Source organism: Megalobrama amblycephala, linkage group LG22 (genome assembly GCF_018812025.1).
Source record: "Megalobrama amblycephala isolate DHTTF-2021 linkage group LG22, ASM1881202v1, whole genome shotgun sequence".
NCBI classification, from domain to species: Eukaryota; Metazoa; Chordata; class Actinopteri; order Cypriniformes; family Xenocyprididae; genus Megalobrama; species Megalobrama amblycephala.
The window spans coordinates 24,603,792-24,621,415 of record NC_063065.1 but is presented as its reverse complement, the minus strand read 5'-3'; the positions used below and the strand labels follow the sequence as shown (position 1 = coordinate 24,621,415).

General features: G+C 36.0%; 1 protein-coding gene across 3 annotated transcripts; it reads right to left on the bottom strand.

Annotated features, from left to right (window-relative positions):
* Positions 1–770: 770 nt before the first annotated feature.
* On the bottom strand, positions 771–15,605 carry zgc:174877 (uncharacterized protein LOC570025 homolog). 3 transcript variants are annotated; one of them, XM_048174832.1, is made up of 5 exons: positions 14,341–15,605; positions 6,457–6,674; positions 6,137–6,331; positions 2,669–2,818; positions 771–2,106 (listed from the first exon to the last, which is right to left on the bottom strand). In XM_048174832.1, the coding sequence occupies exons 1-5, from the start codon at positions 15,378–15,380 to the stop codon at positions 2,084–2,086; spliced, it is 1,626 nt and encodes a 541-aa protein (XP_048030789.1). In that variant the 5' UTR covers positions 15,381–15,605; the 3' UTR covers positions 771–2,083. The 3 variants fall into 3 exon arrangements, with proteins under 3 accessions (XP_048030789.1, XP_048030787.1, XP_048030786.1); XM_048174830.1 differs by having other exon boundaries at positions 2,669–2,848; positions 6,137–6,328; positions 14,341–15,604; XM_048174829.1 differs by having other exon boundaries at positions 2,669–2,848; positions 14,341–15,603.
* Between the last annotated feature and the right edge of the window lie 2,019 nt (positions 15,606–17,624).

Sequence of the window (17,624 nt, the reverse complement as noted above, 5' to 3'; positions counted from 1 at the left end):
GCCTTAAGGGGATGCTATGAGGTCTGTGAAAAAGTTCTGAGAAAAATGTAATTTAAAAAAAATAAATAAGTAAAAGTAAATATGCAAATCAATTTGCCTAATATAACCAATTATAAGAATTAATGGTAACACTTTACAATAAGATCTCATTTATTAACATTAATGTATCAACTAACTTGAACTAACAATGATCAATGCATTTGTTACAGTATTTATTAATCTTTGGTAATGTTAGTTAATAAAAATCCATTGTTCGTTCACAATGCATTAATGTTAACAAATACAACATTTGATTTTAATAGTTTATTAGTAAATATTGAAATTAACATTTAACTAAGACTAATAAATGCTGTAAAACTATTGTTAATTCTTAGTTCATGTTAACTAAAGTAGTTAACTAATGAAACCTTATTGTAAAGTGTTACCGAATTATAAATAATATAATAGATATAATTAAATGTACAGTATTTGACATGGCCGTTTTATTCTGTTTTCTAAAGACTGGTCTATAATCATCCGATTGACAGTTACTTTGTTTCTCTTCGTGTTTATACATCTTACAGTACACTAATAGTGGGTAGAAAAATGGACAGATGTGTAAATATATTTAAATATTTAAATATTATACACATTCCTAGCATTTTTTACTGTATAAATGTTTTTTTTAAACATATATATGAATATATATAGAATTGTTATTAGTATAACATATTTAAAGGTCCGTGGCATCAAAATTGTTGGAATATCCCTGGTTTAATACAGCACAATGGTTAAAATCACTTGCAGCACCTTTAATTGTTAAACAACTCTGCAGACATTTCAAAACCACAGAATGAAAAACAAACATTTTAAACAAAACAAATCACAAGTAGTGTTCTTCAACTCTGGCTTTTGAGGGCCCGTCCTGCAGAGATCAGCTCCAAACCTGATCCGACTCACAAGCCTGCAATTTTCTAATAACCCTAAAGACCTTGATGACCTTGTTCAGGTGTGTTTCATTAGGGTTGGAGCTAAACTCTCGCAGGACAGCGGACCTCAAGGGCCAGATTTAAATTACCCTGACATAAAGGAATGTGATGGAACTGTGTGAGAATAAAATCTTGGTAGAGTTTATGTGAAGAACACAAAAACACATACATGACCGGATGATCTATTTCACTCAGCTACTGTATGCAACAATATGTGCAACTTAAGATAAAAAAAGCACAGTTCTAAGAGATCTGTGCATTTATTACACAAACTACTTAAAACTTCTAAGAGATGTACGCACAGTAACTCGTGTGATAAAACTTGTGGGTAAAGAGATATATCATCATATGCATAACACATGTTTTAATGTCACCCGCTATTTTTATTTCCTTCCAAGACCCAATGCCTCTCATTTCCACTTTGCAATAGTCTCAGAGCGCCCTCTAGTGTGCAAACATGGAGAATGTTTGTTCAGCAGTACTAGGCAGCCGTTCTCAGAAGCTTTCACCCGCTCCATCATTATAAAACAGCAGTTCAGTTGTGATATTGTAGGCCAACCTGGAAGACTAGTTCACCATAGTCTTAAGGTTCTCCAAATGGTTTTCAGAGTAGCAGTTTTCAAATGACATCTGAAATCTTTGTATACATGTTTTAGAATTACGTATGACAAATCACTGTAGTCCTTAATAGCAACTTAATAGCAACAAAGAAAACTCATATATACCCATAAACCACCAACCCACTAGATCAAGGCTCAGAAATCTCAAGTCTTTTCCGGGATGTAGAATTACAAACTGAACAGCTCTGCAGAGACGACACACTGCTGGGCATAGCTGAGAGTGTTTCCTCACAAGGCCTGAACCACCAGAGGAACAGACTTATGCAACCAGGTGCAGTTCTGCGATGAGGGCCGTATTTGGGACACTGTCAGGGAGGGTCAACCAGGCCATAAGATGGAGAGCCCAAAGAAGGTCCTTTACAGTATAGCCTACTGTACTCCTGGGCACATGGAGGCTGACTCATAAAAATTGTCCCGGGCCCTGTGAACCTTAGTGACAGATTTGGACGGAAAGCCCTACTCATGCTCTTCTTCTCGATGAAGGCAGATCAAGACCTAGTCACGCTGGGAAACACACCCTGTTGAGAAGAGATTGAAATACAGCTCAAATCATTATTTGAATGTCCTTGTTACACATATAGTTACTACAGTAATAATGATGAATTATGCAGTTACATGCAACTAACCCTAAACAAAATCCGGTAACACTTTATTTTACAGCGCCAGTTACACGTTACTACATGTACTTACTATAGTAATAACAGTAAATGATGCATAATTACAAGTAACTAACCCTAACCGTAACTCTATAGTAAGTACATGTAGTTAATTAATAGTACTTATTTGAGTAACTATGGCACTGTAAAATAAAGTGTAACCTAAAATCCTAATCCTACCCCTTTACTAAGTACATGTAGTTAATTATTCTTACTCAGTACACCTTAAACTAAATTGTAACTACCTTTTTTTTTTTAACAAATGTTCACTATTACATGTATTTACTCTTAAATCTTTACAAAACACATTTACACAATGGACCTTAACAGCTAAGGTGAATTTATGAACAATCCAGATTCCAGATACACAACCGACAATGGAAGAACACTCACTAAGTTACTGTAAAAGTGTGACTTCATGTACCTCTCTTCCCTTTCTTCTTGTGGCGTCTCTTTTTCCTGACGCTGCTGGACTCTTCAGATGAAGAAGTGCTGCTGGATTCATCAGTGAAGCTCTCATTATTGGCAGATGAGCTGGACGAGCACTTACGCCGCCTTTTACGTGACCTGGGCTCTGAGAACACTGATGTGCTCGCTTTAGGAACTGAGAATAGTAGTAAACAAGAGCACATGAGCAAGTGTAACAGGAAATGGAACATAAACTGCAAAATTCTTTTATTCATCATTTGAGCTGAACATGAAATGACTCGTCTGTGAAATCTCCGATTTTAAGAGTCCGAAATGACATTTTTTATTCTATGCACTAAATGACAATGCTCCTTTTTAAAGGGTTAGTTCACCCAAAAATGAAAATTCCGTCATTTATTACTTACCCTCAAGACCTTTGTTAATCTTCGGAACATAAATTAAGATATTTTAGTTGAAATCCAATGGCTCTGTGAGGCCTCCATAGGGAGCAATGACATTTCCTCTCTCAAGATCCATTAATGTGCTAAAAACATATTTAAATCAGTTCATGTGAGTACAGTGGTTCAATATTAATATTATAAAGCGACGAGTATTTTTTTGGAGCGCCAAAAAACCCAAAATAACATCTTATTTAGTGATGGCTGATTTCAAATCACTGCTTCAGGAAGCATCGGAGCACAAATGAATCAGTGTATCGATTCTGCTGTTCGGAGCGCCAAAGTCACGTGATTTCAGCATTTTGGCGGTTTGACACGCGATCTGAATCATGATTCGATACACTGATTCATTGTGAATCTTCCTGAAACAGTGTTTCAAAATATTCTTGTCGCTTTATAATATTAATATTGAACCACTGTACTCACATGAACTGATTTAAATATGTTTTTAGTACATTAATGGATCTTGAGAGAGGAAATGTCATTGCTCCCTATGGAAGCCTCAAATTTTGGTAGTTGTAAAGTAGTTTAAGCGCTTTACAAATTGCAAATTAAATTAACTAATTTTGCATTGTGGCCTAGTTATATTTTGGTCTTTAACAACACTCTATAAAAACATGTTATTTAAATATACAGATCACTTTAAAACTTAAATGTTTAAGAGGTCTTTTATTCCGAACGCCATCAAAATCATCAACTCTGACTGATAGTGGCATGAGCTGTATTTTTTTATTTTTTTTCATAAAGACAATATTATATTAACATTTTGCAGAAAATGAAAGAAAACTGCATGTCATGTTGGTTACATTTTATTTTTAATTATAAAACGGATAGATCTGGGCCTTGATTCCTATTGGTTGGGCCATGTTTGAAGCAATTGTAAAATTCCCAAAAACATACAGCTGATCGCGTTACATACAGTCAAACCAAAATGTATTCAGACACCTTGAACATTTTCATTAATACAGTTTATTCACTATAGTTTAAAAAAGGGTAATAAAATATGTCAAGATATCAGAGTTAGACTGTGTCAGAAAAAAATAATGTTAATTCAAACTGATTTAAATCAATTTTACTGGTAGTCCACTGTATGAAGAATTTTTGGGTATAATGCGTCACAGTTGACTTTATTTTGCTATCCTCACTTATAAATGAACTATAGTGTCCTGCACCCACTACTACAAATATATCAAAAATGACTGAATAATTTTTGGTTTGACTAAGTAAGATGTGTATGTTGCTACGTCTGGCTTAGCAACCACTCTTAGCAACGTAAACATAGTTTGTTCTCAATTGATTTTGTTTACTGAAGCTTACCGAGTTGTGTGGAAGAGTATTGTGAGAAAGATATCGAGTGACCGAGTGTATTACCTGCATTCAGATTTAGCATTTTCTTTCAGGTCAGTCCTATGTTAATAATAAAAAATCAGTTTGAATGACTGCTGCGATCTTGTCCTTTTAACATTTAACGGGTTTTCCTGTGCCCTGCTGACACTGACAGCGCTAGTCAAAGCATTTGTCATTTGCGTCTTGTTCCGTGTTCACAACAAGTTTCAATATAAAAGTCTTTGTGACTGAGTGACTCACTCATAAAGACAATCTTTGCCGCCATCTAATGGCGTAATAAATGTAACTTCTGTTGCTGTTCACGGTCAGGGACTATTTTTTCCAGCGGAGGGAAGGAAATGATTTAATGATTTTACTTCATGAAAGCTGCATTGATACATATTTTTTGGCTTTAATATTTGTATTGTGTGGTAACTGTATTTTTTAAGTTATGAAGGTTTAAATCGCAGTTGAATTATAAATTGGAATGCAAACCAAAAAACAAAATTTTTGAAAAATTAAAAAAACTGAGTTGTCTCATTTTGCAACGAAACTCTTCATTTGTATTGTGTGGTAACCGTTTTATAAAAGCAATAAGCCCCGTGAAACCATGGTTTACAGTGAATTATTAACAGCTTTATAACTCACAAAATATTGTGTGTGTGCAACCCATGTTGGCAAACTGAGTCGCAATGAGCACATTTTCAAAAATGAGTTGTTGTTATTATTCTCACATTCTCTTTTAAAAAAAACCTTCAAAATGATGTATGATTTGTTGGAATCAGACACAAAAAAATTTATGAGCTACACCTGTTTGAAGTCGATAGAGTCAGCAAAGTCAATTTTGAGAAAAGGTTCCAAAACAAAATCACCTAGCAACCACTTTAAAATCCCTGGTAATAAATAATATCCTACTGTACTGCACGGATCTAATATAATGTTACACATCAGATGTTAACCAAACATCTTAACCATCAACAGTTAACCAAACGTTCATAATGTTTGCATGAATACTCGCCAAGACAGATATTTTTTTTTAAGTACTGTAATTATATGTATACGTGTATACCTGGATCGCGCGCTGAGGCGTCTTTTTGCACAGGCTTCTTATGTCTGCAGTGCAAGTAAGATAGTTTTGTTTACATCAGCAAGAGTTTGAAAGTCATATATTTCATTGGTTCACTATGTTCACTATGAATATTCACAAAATTTGAAAGCTATGCTTTAAAATGATACCAAACTTGTGCTGAGGGAAGCAGTCATCCAGAAGCAAGCTGAGAAAACCGGCATTTTTCATGGTCAAAGGAAATGCACTCCTCTCAGAAAATGTAGAAATAAAGATACTTTTAGGTGTTTAATTGCTATTTGCAGCATTTGGATGGCTTGACAAGTACTGTAATTCTGTGTATATTTGTATATCGGGATCGCGCGCTGTCTGAGGCGTCTTTGTTCGCATGCTTCGGATCTGTCAGTCAGCATGAGAAAGATCGTTTTGTTTACATCAGAATGAGTTTGAAAATCACATTTCATTGGTTCAGACTCATGCCACTAAGAATATTCACAAAGTTGAAATGCTGCGCTTTAAAACGATACCAAACTTGTGCGACTAATTTTGCCAGCACGGGTCACATATATATAAAATCCATTATAACGTCTAAGGGTTTTGAATAAGGTCAATTATTTAAATCTTTCCACCGCACCTTCAGGCACTGAAACCAAGCGAGCGCCAGTGAGGTTCTCGATCTGAGAGCGGAGGAACTTGCGATCCTCTTGTAGGTCCTGCACCTGCCTCTCCAGAGCATCAATCCTCTCCTGTTTGCTCTCCAGTAGGCACTGAAGTTTGGTGATGGTCAGCACAACACTGCTGGGTAAACCCTCCATTGGAGGTTCCGCTGCTGAGAAAAAGAGTCATGAATTTTATCACTCAATCTTCATCCCATCATTTAAATATAGAGAAGCTAATGAGCTCATTGACATGGATTCTCAAAATATTAAAAAAAAATCTACATATATATCGTACTGGCAACAGCACTGCTCAGAGATTTGTCCTGTTCAGCATCAGTGGCGGCCTCTGAATTCATGTTTTCCTGCTGGATTACTTCAGGCTCCGGTTCCTGTTTCACCCAACTGTGGCTGCTCACAGGACTCTCTTGTTTCGCTGAGCTGGAGTCGAGTTCACTGCTGGGGGAATATGGAACAGATTCCTGCTGCCACTGAGTGCTAATCTCAACCGGAACGCTGGAAGAGAACAAAATCATACAACAATGTTATAATTCCACTTTTCATATTATTTTAATGCTATCCTATTTAAACATTACTTGAATAACTAATGTTATTTGGTGTAACCAATAATAATAATAATAATAATAATAATAGACTAGTTTAGTCTCTTTTTAAAGAAGGCACATGGCAGATTATTGCTGAAGTTGAAAAAAAGAAACAAAACAAAACAAAAAAAAGTTATAGGAGTTTGTTTATTATATAAAAAAATACCATTTTAAAAATGTATACATGAAATATATATTTTGCCAAACATGTATAAATCTAAACAAGCTGTGTTCCAAATTTGAGGTTGGTCTCTCAAAAAATTAGCTTTCAGTAACATTTTGTTTGGGTGCAGTACCACACGTTTCCACTGTGGCAATTTTTTCAAGACCATTTAACCTTTTTGAATGTCCATGATCTTTAATCAGGGCTCTCAAGTGTCACGCATTGAGCGTGACAGTCACTCATTTCGGTCTTTTGTCACGCACTCCCGCCACACACTGTATTTCTCATGCAGAAAAACTATTTATCATATATTTAATATACCGCAGCGCCCAAAATGTATCTGACCATGCGCAGGAATCAAGCGCGTCTCCCCTGGAGTTCTTATTCGAGCCTGCCACTTATCAGCCAATCAAAAAAAAGAAACAGGCTACACAATAGCCAATCAGAAAATAGCACTATTGTATCTGGGTAAAATTTAACACAACAACCAATGAAAAAAAAGCATATCCTGGAATTGTTCACCATCATCCTCGTTCACCCACAGAGGAAACCACTGGAGCTCTGAGCATCACTTTGAGCACAGAATAAGTCATGATCTCCTGTTTTAATGTTACAACAAATTCACAACTTGCTTGACACAAACAATGACAACTTGAGTGCTGTTAGAGAATTCTTTTAAGTAGATTCATACTGTCTTCTTTACGCTAAAGGTGCCCTAGAATTAAAAATTGAATTTTCCTCGGCATAGTTAAATAACAAGAGTTCAGTACATGGAAATGACATACAGTGAGTCTCAAACACCATTGTTTCCTCCTTCTTGTATAAATCTCATTTGTTTAAAAGACCTCCGAAAAACAGGCCAATCTCAACATAACACCGACTGTTACGTAACAGCCGGGATCATTAATATGTACGCCCCCAATATTTGCATATGCCAGCCCATGTTCAAGGCGTTAGACAAGGCAGTATTAACGTCTGGATCTGTGCACAGCTGAATCATCAGACTAGGTAAGCAAGCAAGGACAACAGCGAAAAATGGCAGATGGAGCGATAACTGACATGATTCATGATAACATGATATTTTTAGTGTTATTTGTTAATTGTCTTTCTAAATGTTTCGTTATTATTGTATTCACGGAGACAAGAGCCGTCTCTATTTTCATTTTTAAACACTTGCAGTCTGTATAATTCATAAACAACTTCATTCTTTATAAATCTCTCCAACAGTGTGTAATGTTAGCTTTAGCCACGGAGCACAGCCTCAAAATCATTCAGAATCAAATGTAAACATCCAAATAAATACTATACTCACAGGAATCGATGTATGCGTGCAGCATGCATGACGAACATCTTGTAAAGATCCATTTGAGGGATATATTAGCTGTGTGAACTTTGTAAATGCACTGTATTATAGTCGAGAGCTCAGAGGGGGCAGGGAGCGCGCGATTTAAAGGGGCCGCGGCATGAATCGGTGCATAGTTAATGATGCCCCAAAATACTCAGTTAAAAAATGTATTAATCTATGGGGTATTTTGAGCTGAAACTTCACAGACACATTCAGGGGACACCTTAGACTTATATTACATCTTGTAAAAAAACGTTCGATGGCACCTTTAAGTACTATATTATAGTTTCTTTTAGATAGACAGGAACATTTTGTTTACCTGCTTGACTAGTTTTGGCTACTTCCTGTTGCCTTCTAATGAAGTAGCCGAAACTAGTCAAGCAGGTAAACAAAACGTTCCTGTCTATCTTAAAGAAACTATAATACAGTGCTGTTTAGGGGTGTAACGGTACACGTATTTGTACCGAACCGTTTCGGTACAGGGCTTTCGGTACGGTGCACGTGTGTACCGAAGCATTACATTACAACCAATATTCACCACCAATAACCGCAATAAGCTCTGCGTTTTGTTACTTTCGATAAGAAACAAAGTGTCATCCTTCAAATTCTGTCCACGAAATCATGAAGTTTAAACAGAAAATGCCATTTTGACGTGCTTTGATGTGGGGTGACAGATCACTGTACAGGCGCCTCAGTTCAACCGGCAGCGCGAGCGCGGAGCGCAAGTGAATGTGTTCATCTCTTCCTCCTTAATACTAGTTACAGAATAAACATGAAAGAACATCTGAAGGTATGTTGCAAGATTCAGTACAACTTACTGAAAGGGTCATATCTCATGTAATCGCTCATTCAGTGTTTCAACGGTGGAAAGACATCAATGAAAGCTTCCGTATTCAACAATGATGCATTTACCTCAGAAAAGCCATTCAGTGTTCACAGCTTGTTAGTTCGCTAGAGAAATGAACTCTTTCGCTTAATATATGCACTGTATTAGCCAATATATTCATTATTTTACTTAACCTTTTAGTGATATCCTGATTAGGCTATTTAATGTATGTTTAAATAAATCTGATGTTAAAATAACAGCCACTGTGTAGAAATGATTATATTTCAACAACGAATTGGAGTAAAAACATTTTAAAACATCAAGTTAATGCAAAAACTGCCTTAGGTGCAGCTTACAGGTTTGTATACAATTTGTTATTTGAGTGTTGATTATTTTATCTAAAAATAAAAAGCAATTGAATTTAGGCTAATAGTTTGGGCTTCTTTCAAGTTAGGGCTCCCTACATAGTTTATAGCATTAGCAGAGATCATTTTTTTTATCCTTAAGAAACTTTTAGTTTTAATTTAATTTAATATATTTAAAGACAAAAACACAATTTGTTCAGTAAACCTCTGTTTAATAATAAAAAAAAGCAATTTTATGTTTAGTTTTCTCTCCACCTGCTGTACCGAAAACTGTACCGAACCGTGACTTCAAAACCGAGGTACGTACCGAACCGTGAGTTTTGTGTACCGTTACACCCCTAGTGCTGTTAGAGAATGTTTCCCAGATAATCAGCATCAGTTTTTCATGAGTGTCTGTAACTTAGCCAACAGTTTTACAGCCTGTTCACTGACAACACCTGCTCAGAACAAGTAGTCTAGGCCTAGTTATATTTTCGTTATCACACGATGACTGATCTCCAAATAGGCTAAATAATTTTATTAGCAGTAAATAAATTAAAGAGTATTGCATCGTCGATGTTATAGGTAACTTAAAATCATGTCATATTTTATATCCTGGCCATGAATGCATTAATCATTGCATCTGTCTTTCAAAGATGTTAGGTAACTTTTTTTGGGGGTTGTGGTTGGAGATGTCACTCTTGCCTGTCTTCAAAACTTGAGAGCCCTGTTTAATTGTGTGTATAAAAGGTTTTGGCACTTGCTATACCAGTTTTGGACCATTCCGATGAAGTAGAAAAAATTCTTAAAAAAAAAAAAAAAAATCAAAACGTAAATTTTTTCCAATAAAAAAATGACAACAGGACCAGAGGGTTAAACATTCTATTTTATTCTTCACATTTTGTAAGTATTCATGAAGGTTTTGCAGCTGCAGACTTCCATTTTTATTTAAAAAATATATATATACACATTATATTTAGGGATGCACCGATATGATTTTTTGGGGTCGATACCGTTTATCATTATCCACGTTTATTTAGGTAGGCTAAATGGATGATTTTTGCATATCGTTTCATTTGTACGGTGAATATGGAAATTTTGAGAAATGGGCCCAGGCACAAGACGAAATAGAAGACTTGGAGAAGACGCTGAATGACAAAAAGCAGCACAAAGAATTAACACCATTCATTTAAATAAATGATATGATTAGTTCAAATAAAGATTGCCTTGTCACTGTCAGTGTTGCCTGTCATTCATAATTTTAATAAATCCATTAAAGAATCATTAAGTTAGCCTATGTTAGCTATATGCTTAAGCAACGAGGTGACTTCAGACTGTAGATTTTAAAGAAGAGACACACAGTGCAGGTAACTCACACATGCATCTCTCTCTCTCTCTCTCTGATCTTTCTCTATCAGTTCTCTGACTCTTTCTTTTAAAAATGAATTTAAATAAATGTGATAATTCGTTAAAAGCAATCCGATAGCTCTACTTTATTTAAAGTGGATGGAGTGCTAGAACTAATGAGCCGTAACTTAAGAAAATAACCTTCATTTTTACCCATCTGTTAAAAAAAAATTACACTGTAAACATCAGTTACAGCTTTAACTTGTTTTTAACTTGGCAAATAACCAAGGTATAAGCGGGATAATCCACGGCTAGCCCAGGGTTTCTGCAGGTTTCATCAAATCTAATTTAATGCTTTTTAATGTCTTTTTAATAACAATTTTTTTTATTTTTTAATGCCATATGTCGCTAAATGTCGATAGATAACGTCATACGGTAATTAGAATATTCATCATGTTATTGTTGTAGTCGCATTCTGCCAAGTGTCAGCCCTTTACATTTGTTTGCTTCTCTAGTGCTACCCTTTTTGCTCACATAATATATTTTAATACAGCCAAAGTCCAAATAAAATTGTTTCATCTATATATATTTCTGGTTTTGTTGTTAGACAACATGAAATGACTGAAATGCAGCCCATTAAGATTACACAGGACTGTCATTCACTTGTACGAGTAAAAGGGTTGCTTGTCCGAGAAAAAAAAAAAAAAAAAAAAGGGGTTTTTTTGTGGCGTAAATATACATTTAAAATTTCTGAAGCAATATCCTTGCAGCTTTGACATATTTATCCTATGCAGCTTTGACATATTTAAATCTGCATATTTGTTATAGATTTGTGACCCCAGCTTAAACTGAATGCACTGCTCCTCTCAGCCACTCACTGAATAGCAAACGCGCAGAGAGAGGTGAAAGCAAGCAAAATCTCGAGCTCGTGCGGCAGTACCAGGGGGTCTCGGAAGGTAGATCAGGTTAACAAGTATATTCGTGCGCTTTCTTGGAAAAAAGTTGCAAAAGGGGTCTCTGAAAAGTCGCTAAGTTGGCAACACTGATGCAGCCTTTCGTCTCCAGGTCCCAGCCCGCCGCTGTTCAAAACGGCGTTACGGCAATTTTGCAACGGCCGGAGGCCAAAATGGTGCCACTTGTGAATACCAATGTACATATTTTGCAACTGCAAATCAAAGTTATTAATTATGAAGGCTATATTCAATATACACTGGTAGTAGTTTTTTTCTTCAAATCTATCTAAAAAACTGTAATGCCTGTAGGAATAAAATGTAATGCTTTTTTAATGCCATTTAAGGCCTTAATTTCCACAGAATCCATTTAATGACTTTTAAGTAAGGGATAATCCACGGCTAGCCATGCATTAAAGGACGCACCCTATGTTGCCTCTACGTCGTGCATTAAAACCCCTTTAATGCATGGCTAGCCGTGGATTATCCCTTACATAGTTAGTGACAGATTGCAAGCATATTCGTCTAAAATAAGTCTGTATTTTTAGCTTCAGAATCATGAATATTTTTATTCTACTGTTCACCATTGTCCTGTGCATTGGGTTACCAGCACCAAGTCCAAGCTTATTCATTCCCTCTCCTAATATAATTAGCATTTTAATCAACAGTACTTTTTTGATTAACCTTTTACTAGGGCTAGGTATTGACACAATTTTCAAGATTTGATTACTATTCACATGCTTTCGATTCAATTACTATTTTGATTCGAGTATAATGAATCAGTGTATTGAATTATGATTCAGATCACGTGTCAAACTGCCAATGGCTGAAATCACGTGACTTTGGCGCTCCGAACAGCTGATTTGACACATTGATTCAATTTATGCTCCGACGCTTCCTGAAGCAGTGTTTTGAAATTGGCCATCACTAAATAAGTCGGTATTTTTTTTGGGCGCTCCAAAAATATTCTCGTCGCTTTATAATATTAATATTGAACCACTGTACTCACATGAGGTGATTTAAATATGTTTCTAGTACCTTTATGGATCTTGAGAGAGGAAATGTCATTGCTCCCTATGAAGGCCTCACAGAGCCAGCAGATTTCAACTAAAGTATCTTAATTTGTGTTCCGAAGATTAACGAAGGTCTTACGGGTGTGGAACGGCATGAGGGTGAGTAATAAATGACAGAATTTTCATTTTTGGGTGAACTAACCCTTTAAATGAACTTTTATATATACAAACACTTAAATTACACTCAATGTTTTTATTATAAATAAACTTTAGAATTAATAATCATATTTCTACTCCAATTTGTTTTTATGAAATATAAACATTTAAATTGCGACTGTCATAACTGATTTATTCAAACATGCATTAAATATTGAAGAACATTAAAAATTATAATGAATATGTAACGGTGCATAGCTATATATCAGAAAGTTGCTTCCTAGAGTTCACTTTTCTAGCTGACTAATGAGTTTATGGTCACTGAATACGTTTTTCTGAGGTAAATGTGACATTGTTTGCAAGCTGTTTTATTGACGTCTTTCCGAGATTGAAACACTGATTGAGCGATTACACAAGACATGATACGGATTTCGGTAAGTTGTACTGTATATTTTAACATACCTTTAGATGTTCATGCATGTTTATGTCGCGCTGTAACTGGTATTAAAGCGGAGGAGAGGATGATCACATGCTTCTCTTTAACTGAGGCGCTACAGCGATCTGTCACGCCACATTAAACAGCGCCAAAACTAGGGCTGCACGATTAATCGCATGCTTTTGTCATGCGTGTCTCGTCAGTAAAGCCGGTTCTGTGATTAGCGGTAAATGTCCATCACCTGCTTTCAAATGGAGCGGCACTTAATATACAGAGCCGTAGTTCGCGGACAAGCTACGCAATATCGCGTTCGTAATCGAAAGCGATTCATCTGCGATTATGAACACGATATTGCGTAGCTTGTCCGCGAACTACGGCTCTGTATATTAAGTGCCGCTCCATTTGACAAAGCAGGTGATGGACATTTACCGCTAATCACAGAACCGGCTTTACTGATGAGACACGCATGACAATCTCGTGCAATTAATCGTGCAGCCCTAGCCAAAACTGTATTTATTTTTTGAATCTCATAATAAGATGGACGTCATTTGAAATCTGAGACTTTGCTTCATATGAAAAGTAACAAAGCACAAAGATTATTGCGATTTATTGGATGGGAGGCGCTACATATTCTGCTCCATCAACTGAAAACAGACTAGACTAAACGATTCTTGGGATTTAAGAATCGATATCAGTTCGTAAAAATGAGAATCAATTAAAATCAAGAAATCAATATTTTTACCCAGCCCTATCTTTTACCATATGTCTTGGAATATCGCGATAATATCGTATCGTGAGTTAAAAATATGTAACGAATCGTGACATGACGGTATCGTTACACCTCTCGAAATGAGCATTCTTAGTGCCTGTCCAGTCAAAAAATAACCAGAATATAACTTTTGTACGAATTTGGTGTTTGGAAACTGGATAAGTCCCACTTCTGTTCAAAATTTTGAACATTTTAAGTTCTTTTCATCAATATTTAGGCCAAACATACCTGTGCAAACATACCGCCATGATCTCCCTCGTTTCGTTCATTCGTTGTATTGAAGTGAGCCTCAGACTGTGATTGGTGTAGATGGTTCTCGTGCCGGCCTCTTTGCATATTTTGGGCAGCATTTGGGACAGATAATTGACTCCCAAAGGAACTGCAGTGTACCAGATCTCATCGCTGGTAAAATACGTCCTTTTGGGCTGCAGGTAAAGCGCTTTTGCGTCGGCGGGAATTTTGCTCAAATATTTCTCCAGAGAGGCAACCGGACACAGCGGATTGCCAGGCTCTTCATACATAGCCTTTCGTTTCTTCTTGCCTTCCCTTTCCTGCAGGTTTTTCATGTCCTCGTTTAATGTCATCGTGAAGTATTTGAATCCGTTTTGGTCTCGGTTCAAAACAAACGCGTTTGGCTGCAGGTGTCGGTTCCCCTCCTTACCCCGGAGTCCGAAATGTAATTGTATGTCATACCACACCTTATTTAACAAGCCTTTTGGGTTGCCAGGGTCCAGTGCAGTAGAATGCTTCAGCATGTGCTGGTCTTCGAGTGAAATCGGAGGGTAATGTGCGGTTATATCCCTACCGGAGCGTCGCATCTGCTTAACAACCCCTTTAAAAACATTGTTGGCGGACCTGAATTCGGCGTCCTGCATCAGATTCCACGCGCGGTTGAGGGGAGGGTCGTTGATGAAGCGATTCAACCCAGCCCGAAGCCCGACATAGCTGCTGATACCGTACAACTCTCCCTTGCTCGTCCGAATAGATCCATAAAACTCGCGCAGCACCGGGTTCAGCTCCGACTTTTCGGCGGTTTTAAAGTCGATTGTCAGCTGCTTCTCGCGCAGCCAGGCTTTAAAACAGTTCACAGCCCATATTGTTTGCTTTACAGTACTCGATTCGTTTCGGTTGTGTTCTAATTCGTCTAAATCCGCTGAGGACACATTCGCACACCTGGATATCTGTGCTGCTAAACTGGGCTCTCCTCCCTCCGTCTCTTCTTCCTCTTCACCTGAGGAGCTTTCGCACTTTAGGTCAAACATATTCATGGAAACACGATCCGCTGGTTAAATTGGTTTTCTTCTAATATATCATAAATGCTCAAGGTGTTCGTAGGAACATACATGGCATCCAGAACTAACCTTTCCATGTCTGTACAAAGCTCGAATGAACCAGTATTTTAAGCGACTTGCTGACCTGTATACATAAACAGACACGAGTGTTTTCAGGATTTCTTTGTTCTTCTTCATGGAGATACTGGCGGATGGAGCGTCACAGAAACATACCGCCCCCTACAGTTTACTGTGCGAGCAACAGGAGCGATCTAATCCAAACCATGAGAATTGAAGTTCTCTGTTCTCCACTTCTATTTTATTTAATCTTAATTTAACATTGATACTTTATCATTGATATGTTATCATGCAAAAGCAAATAAACCAAAAAAATTACGAAATGTTCAATCAAAATCTTCTAGCCTATTTGCTGCTCCTTCTGAATTTCTTTTTTTTTTTTTCGATTTGCTTTGATATTATTATTATTTTATAGAAACAAGGAGTGTCCATTTATTAAAATAAGTTAAATGATTATTGAGTAAAGGATAATGCACAGCTAGCTGTGCACTAAATGATTTTGATGCATGACGTGTAGACCTAAGAACCTCCCTATATGCAAAGCGGAGCGCTTTCAAATAGTTTAATGCACAGCTAGCCGTGGATTATATTAAAGTAAACTTCAGTATTGAGATTAATGTTCTTCAGGCATCCAACTCTTTTAAACCAATGGATTTATACATGACTTTTCCAGTCATTCATGATTTACTGCATATGTTTATATGCTGGGTAACGTTAACTGATTACATACATGTAATCTGGATTACATAATTAAAAAGGCCTACTTAGATTATTTTACATTTTAGAATACTCATAATCAGACTACAGTTACTTTTTTATTGGTTACATGATTACATGTTATTTTCACAATGGCAATAAATTATAATTCATTGAATCTCCCTATTTTTCATTGAATCTCCCTATTTTTCTTATCTTTTAAATTTTCCTTTCTAAAAAGCCTATAAATTCAGAAGGTTGGGAACAAGTATATAGTCCTAAAATTCTTTTTCCAAATTTTTAGGTGTTGAATATGTATATGTGGGCTGTATGTATGCATTTAACAATTGCTAAGATGCAAAAAAAAATAAAAAAAATTCAGAAGGTTACACAGACCAGCACTACTCAAGTAATATATCACTGAAAACTGAGACACATTTGATCACTGGATTTACAGAAATAATTTAACTTTTAAGAAGAGTTTTCTCAACATTGCTTCCAGGCGAACACATTAATTTATTATTATTTGAATTATCACTCATTGAGACATTTATTACCATGTATTACTGTTTTTGGAAGGCCAACACTTTTTTTGTCAGCTGAACCTCCTTAACCTATATATTTACTTGAAGTTAATAAGTCAATAATAATAATAAAAATTAAGTTTACGGTTCTCTGATGTCAGTTAATGGTCTCATGACATGCATGCATATACACATAAAAATAATATATATATACACATATACATATATATACACATATACATATATATATATACACATATATATACACATATACATATATACACACACATATATACACACACATATACATATATACATATATAATATATGTGTGTGTATATATATGTGTGTATATATATGTGTGTATATATATATATATATATATATATATATATATATATATATATATATATATATATATATATATATATATATATAGTGCTCAGCGTAAATGAGTACACCCCCTTTGAAAAGTAACATTTTAAGCAATATCTCAATGAAAACAAAAACAATTTCCAAAATGTTGACAAGACTAAGTTTACTATAATATCTGTTTAAGTTATAACATGAAAGTAAGGTTAATAATATAACTTAGATTACACATTTTTCAGTTTTACTCAAATTAGGGTGATGCAAAAATGAATACACCCCACAACAAAACTACTACATCCAGTACTTTGTATGGCCTCCATGATTTTTAATGACAGCACCAATTCTTCTAGGCATGGAATGAACAAGTTGGCGATCTTTTTCCATTCTTCAAGAATGAGCTCTTTTAGAGACTGGATGCTGGATGGAGAGTGATGCTCAACTTGTCTCTTCAGAATTCCCTATAGGTGTTCGATTGGGTTCAGATCAGGAGCCACTGAATCACTTTCACCCTGTTCTTCTTCAGAAATCCAAAAGTGGCCTTAGATGTGTGTTTAGGATCATTGTCATGTTT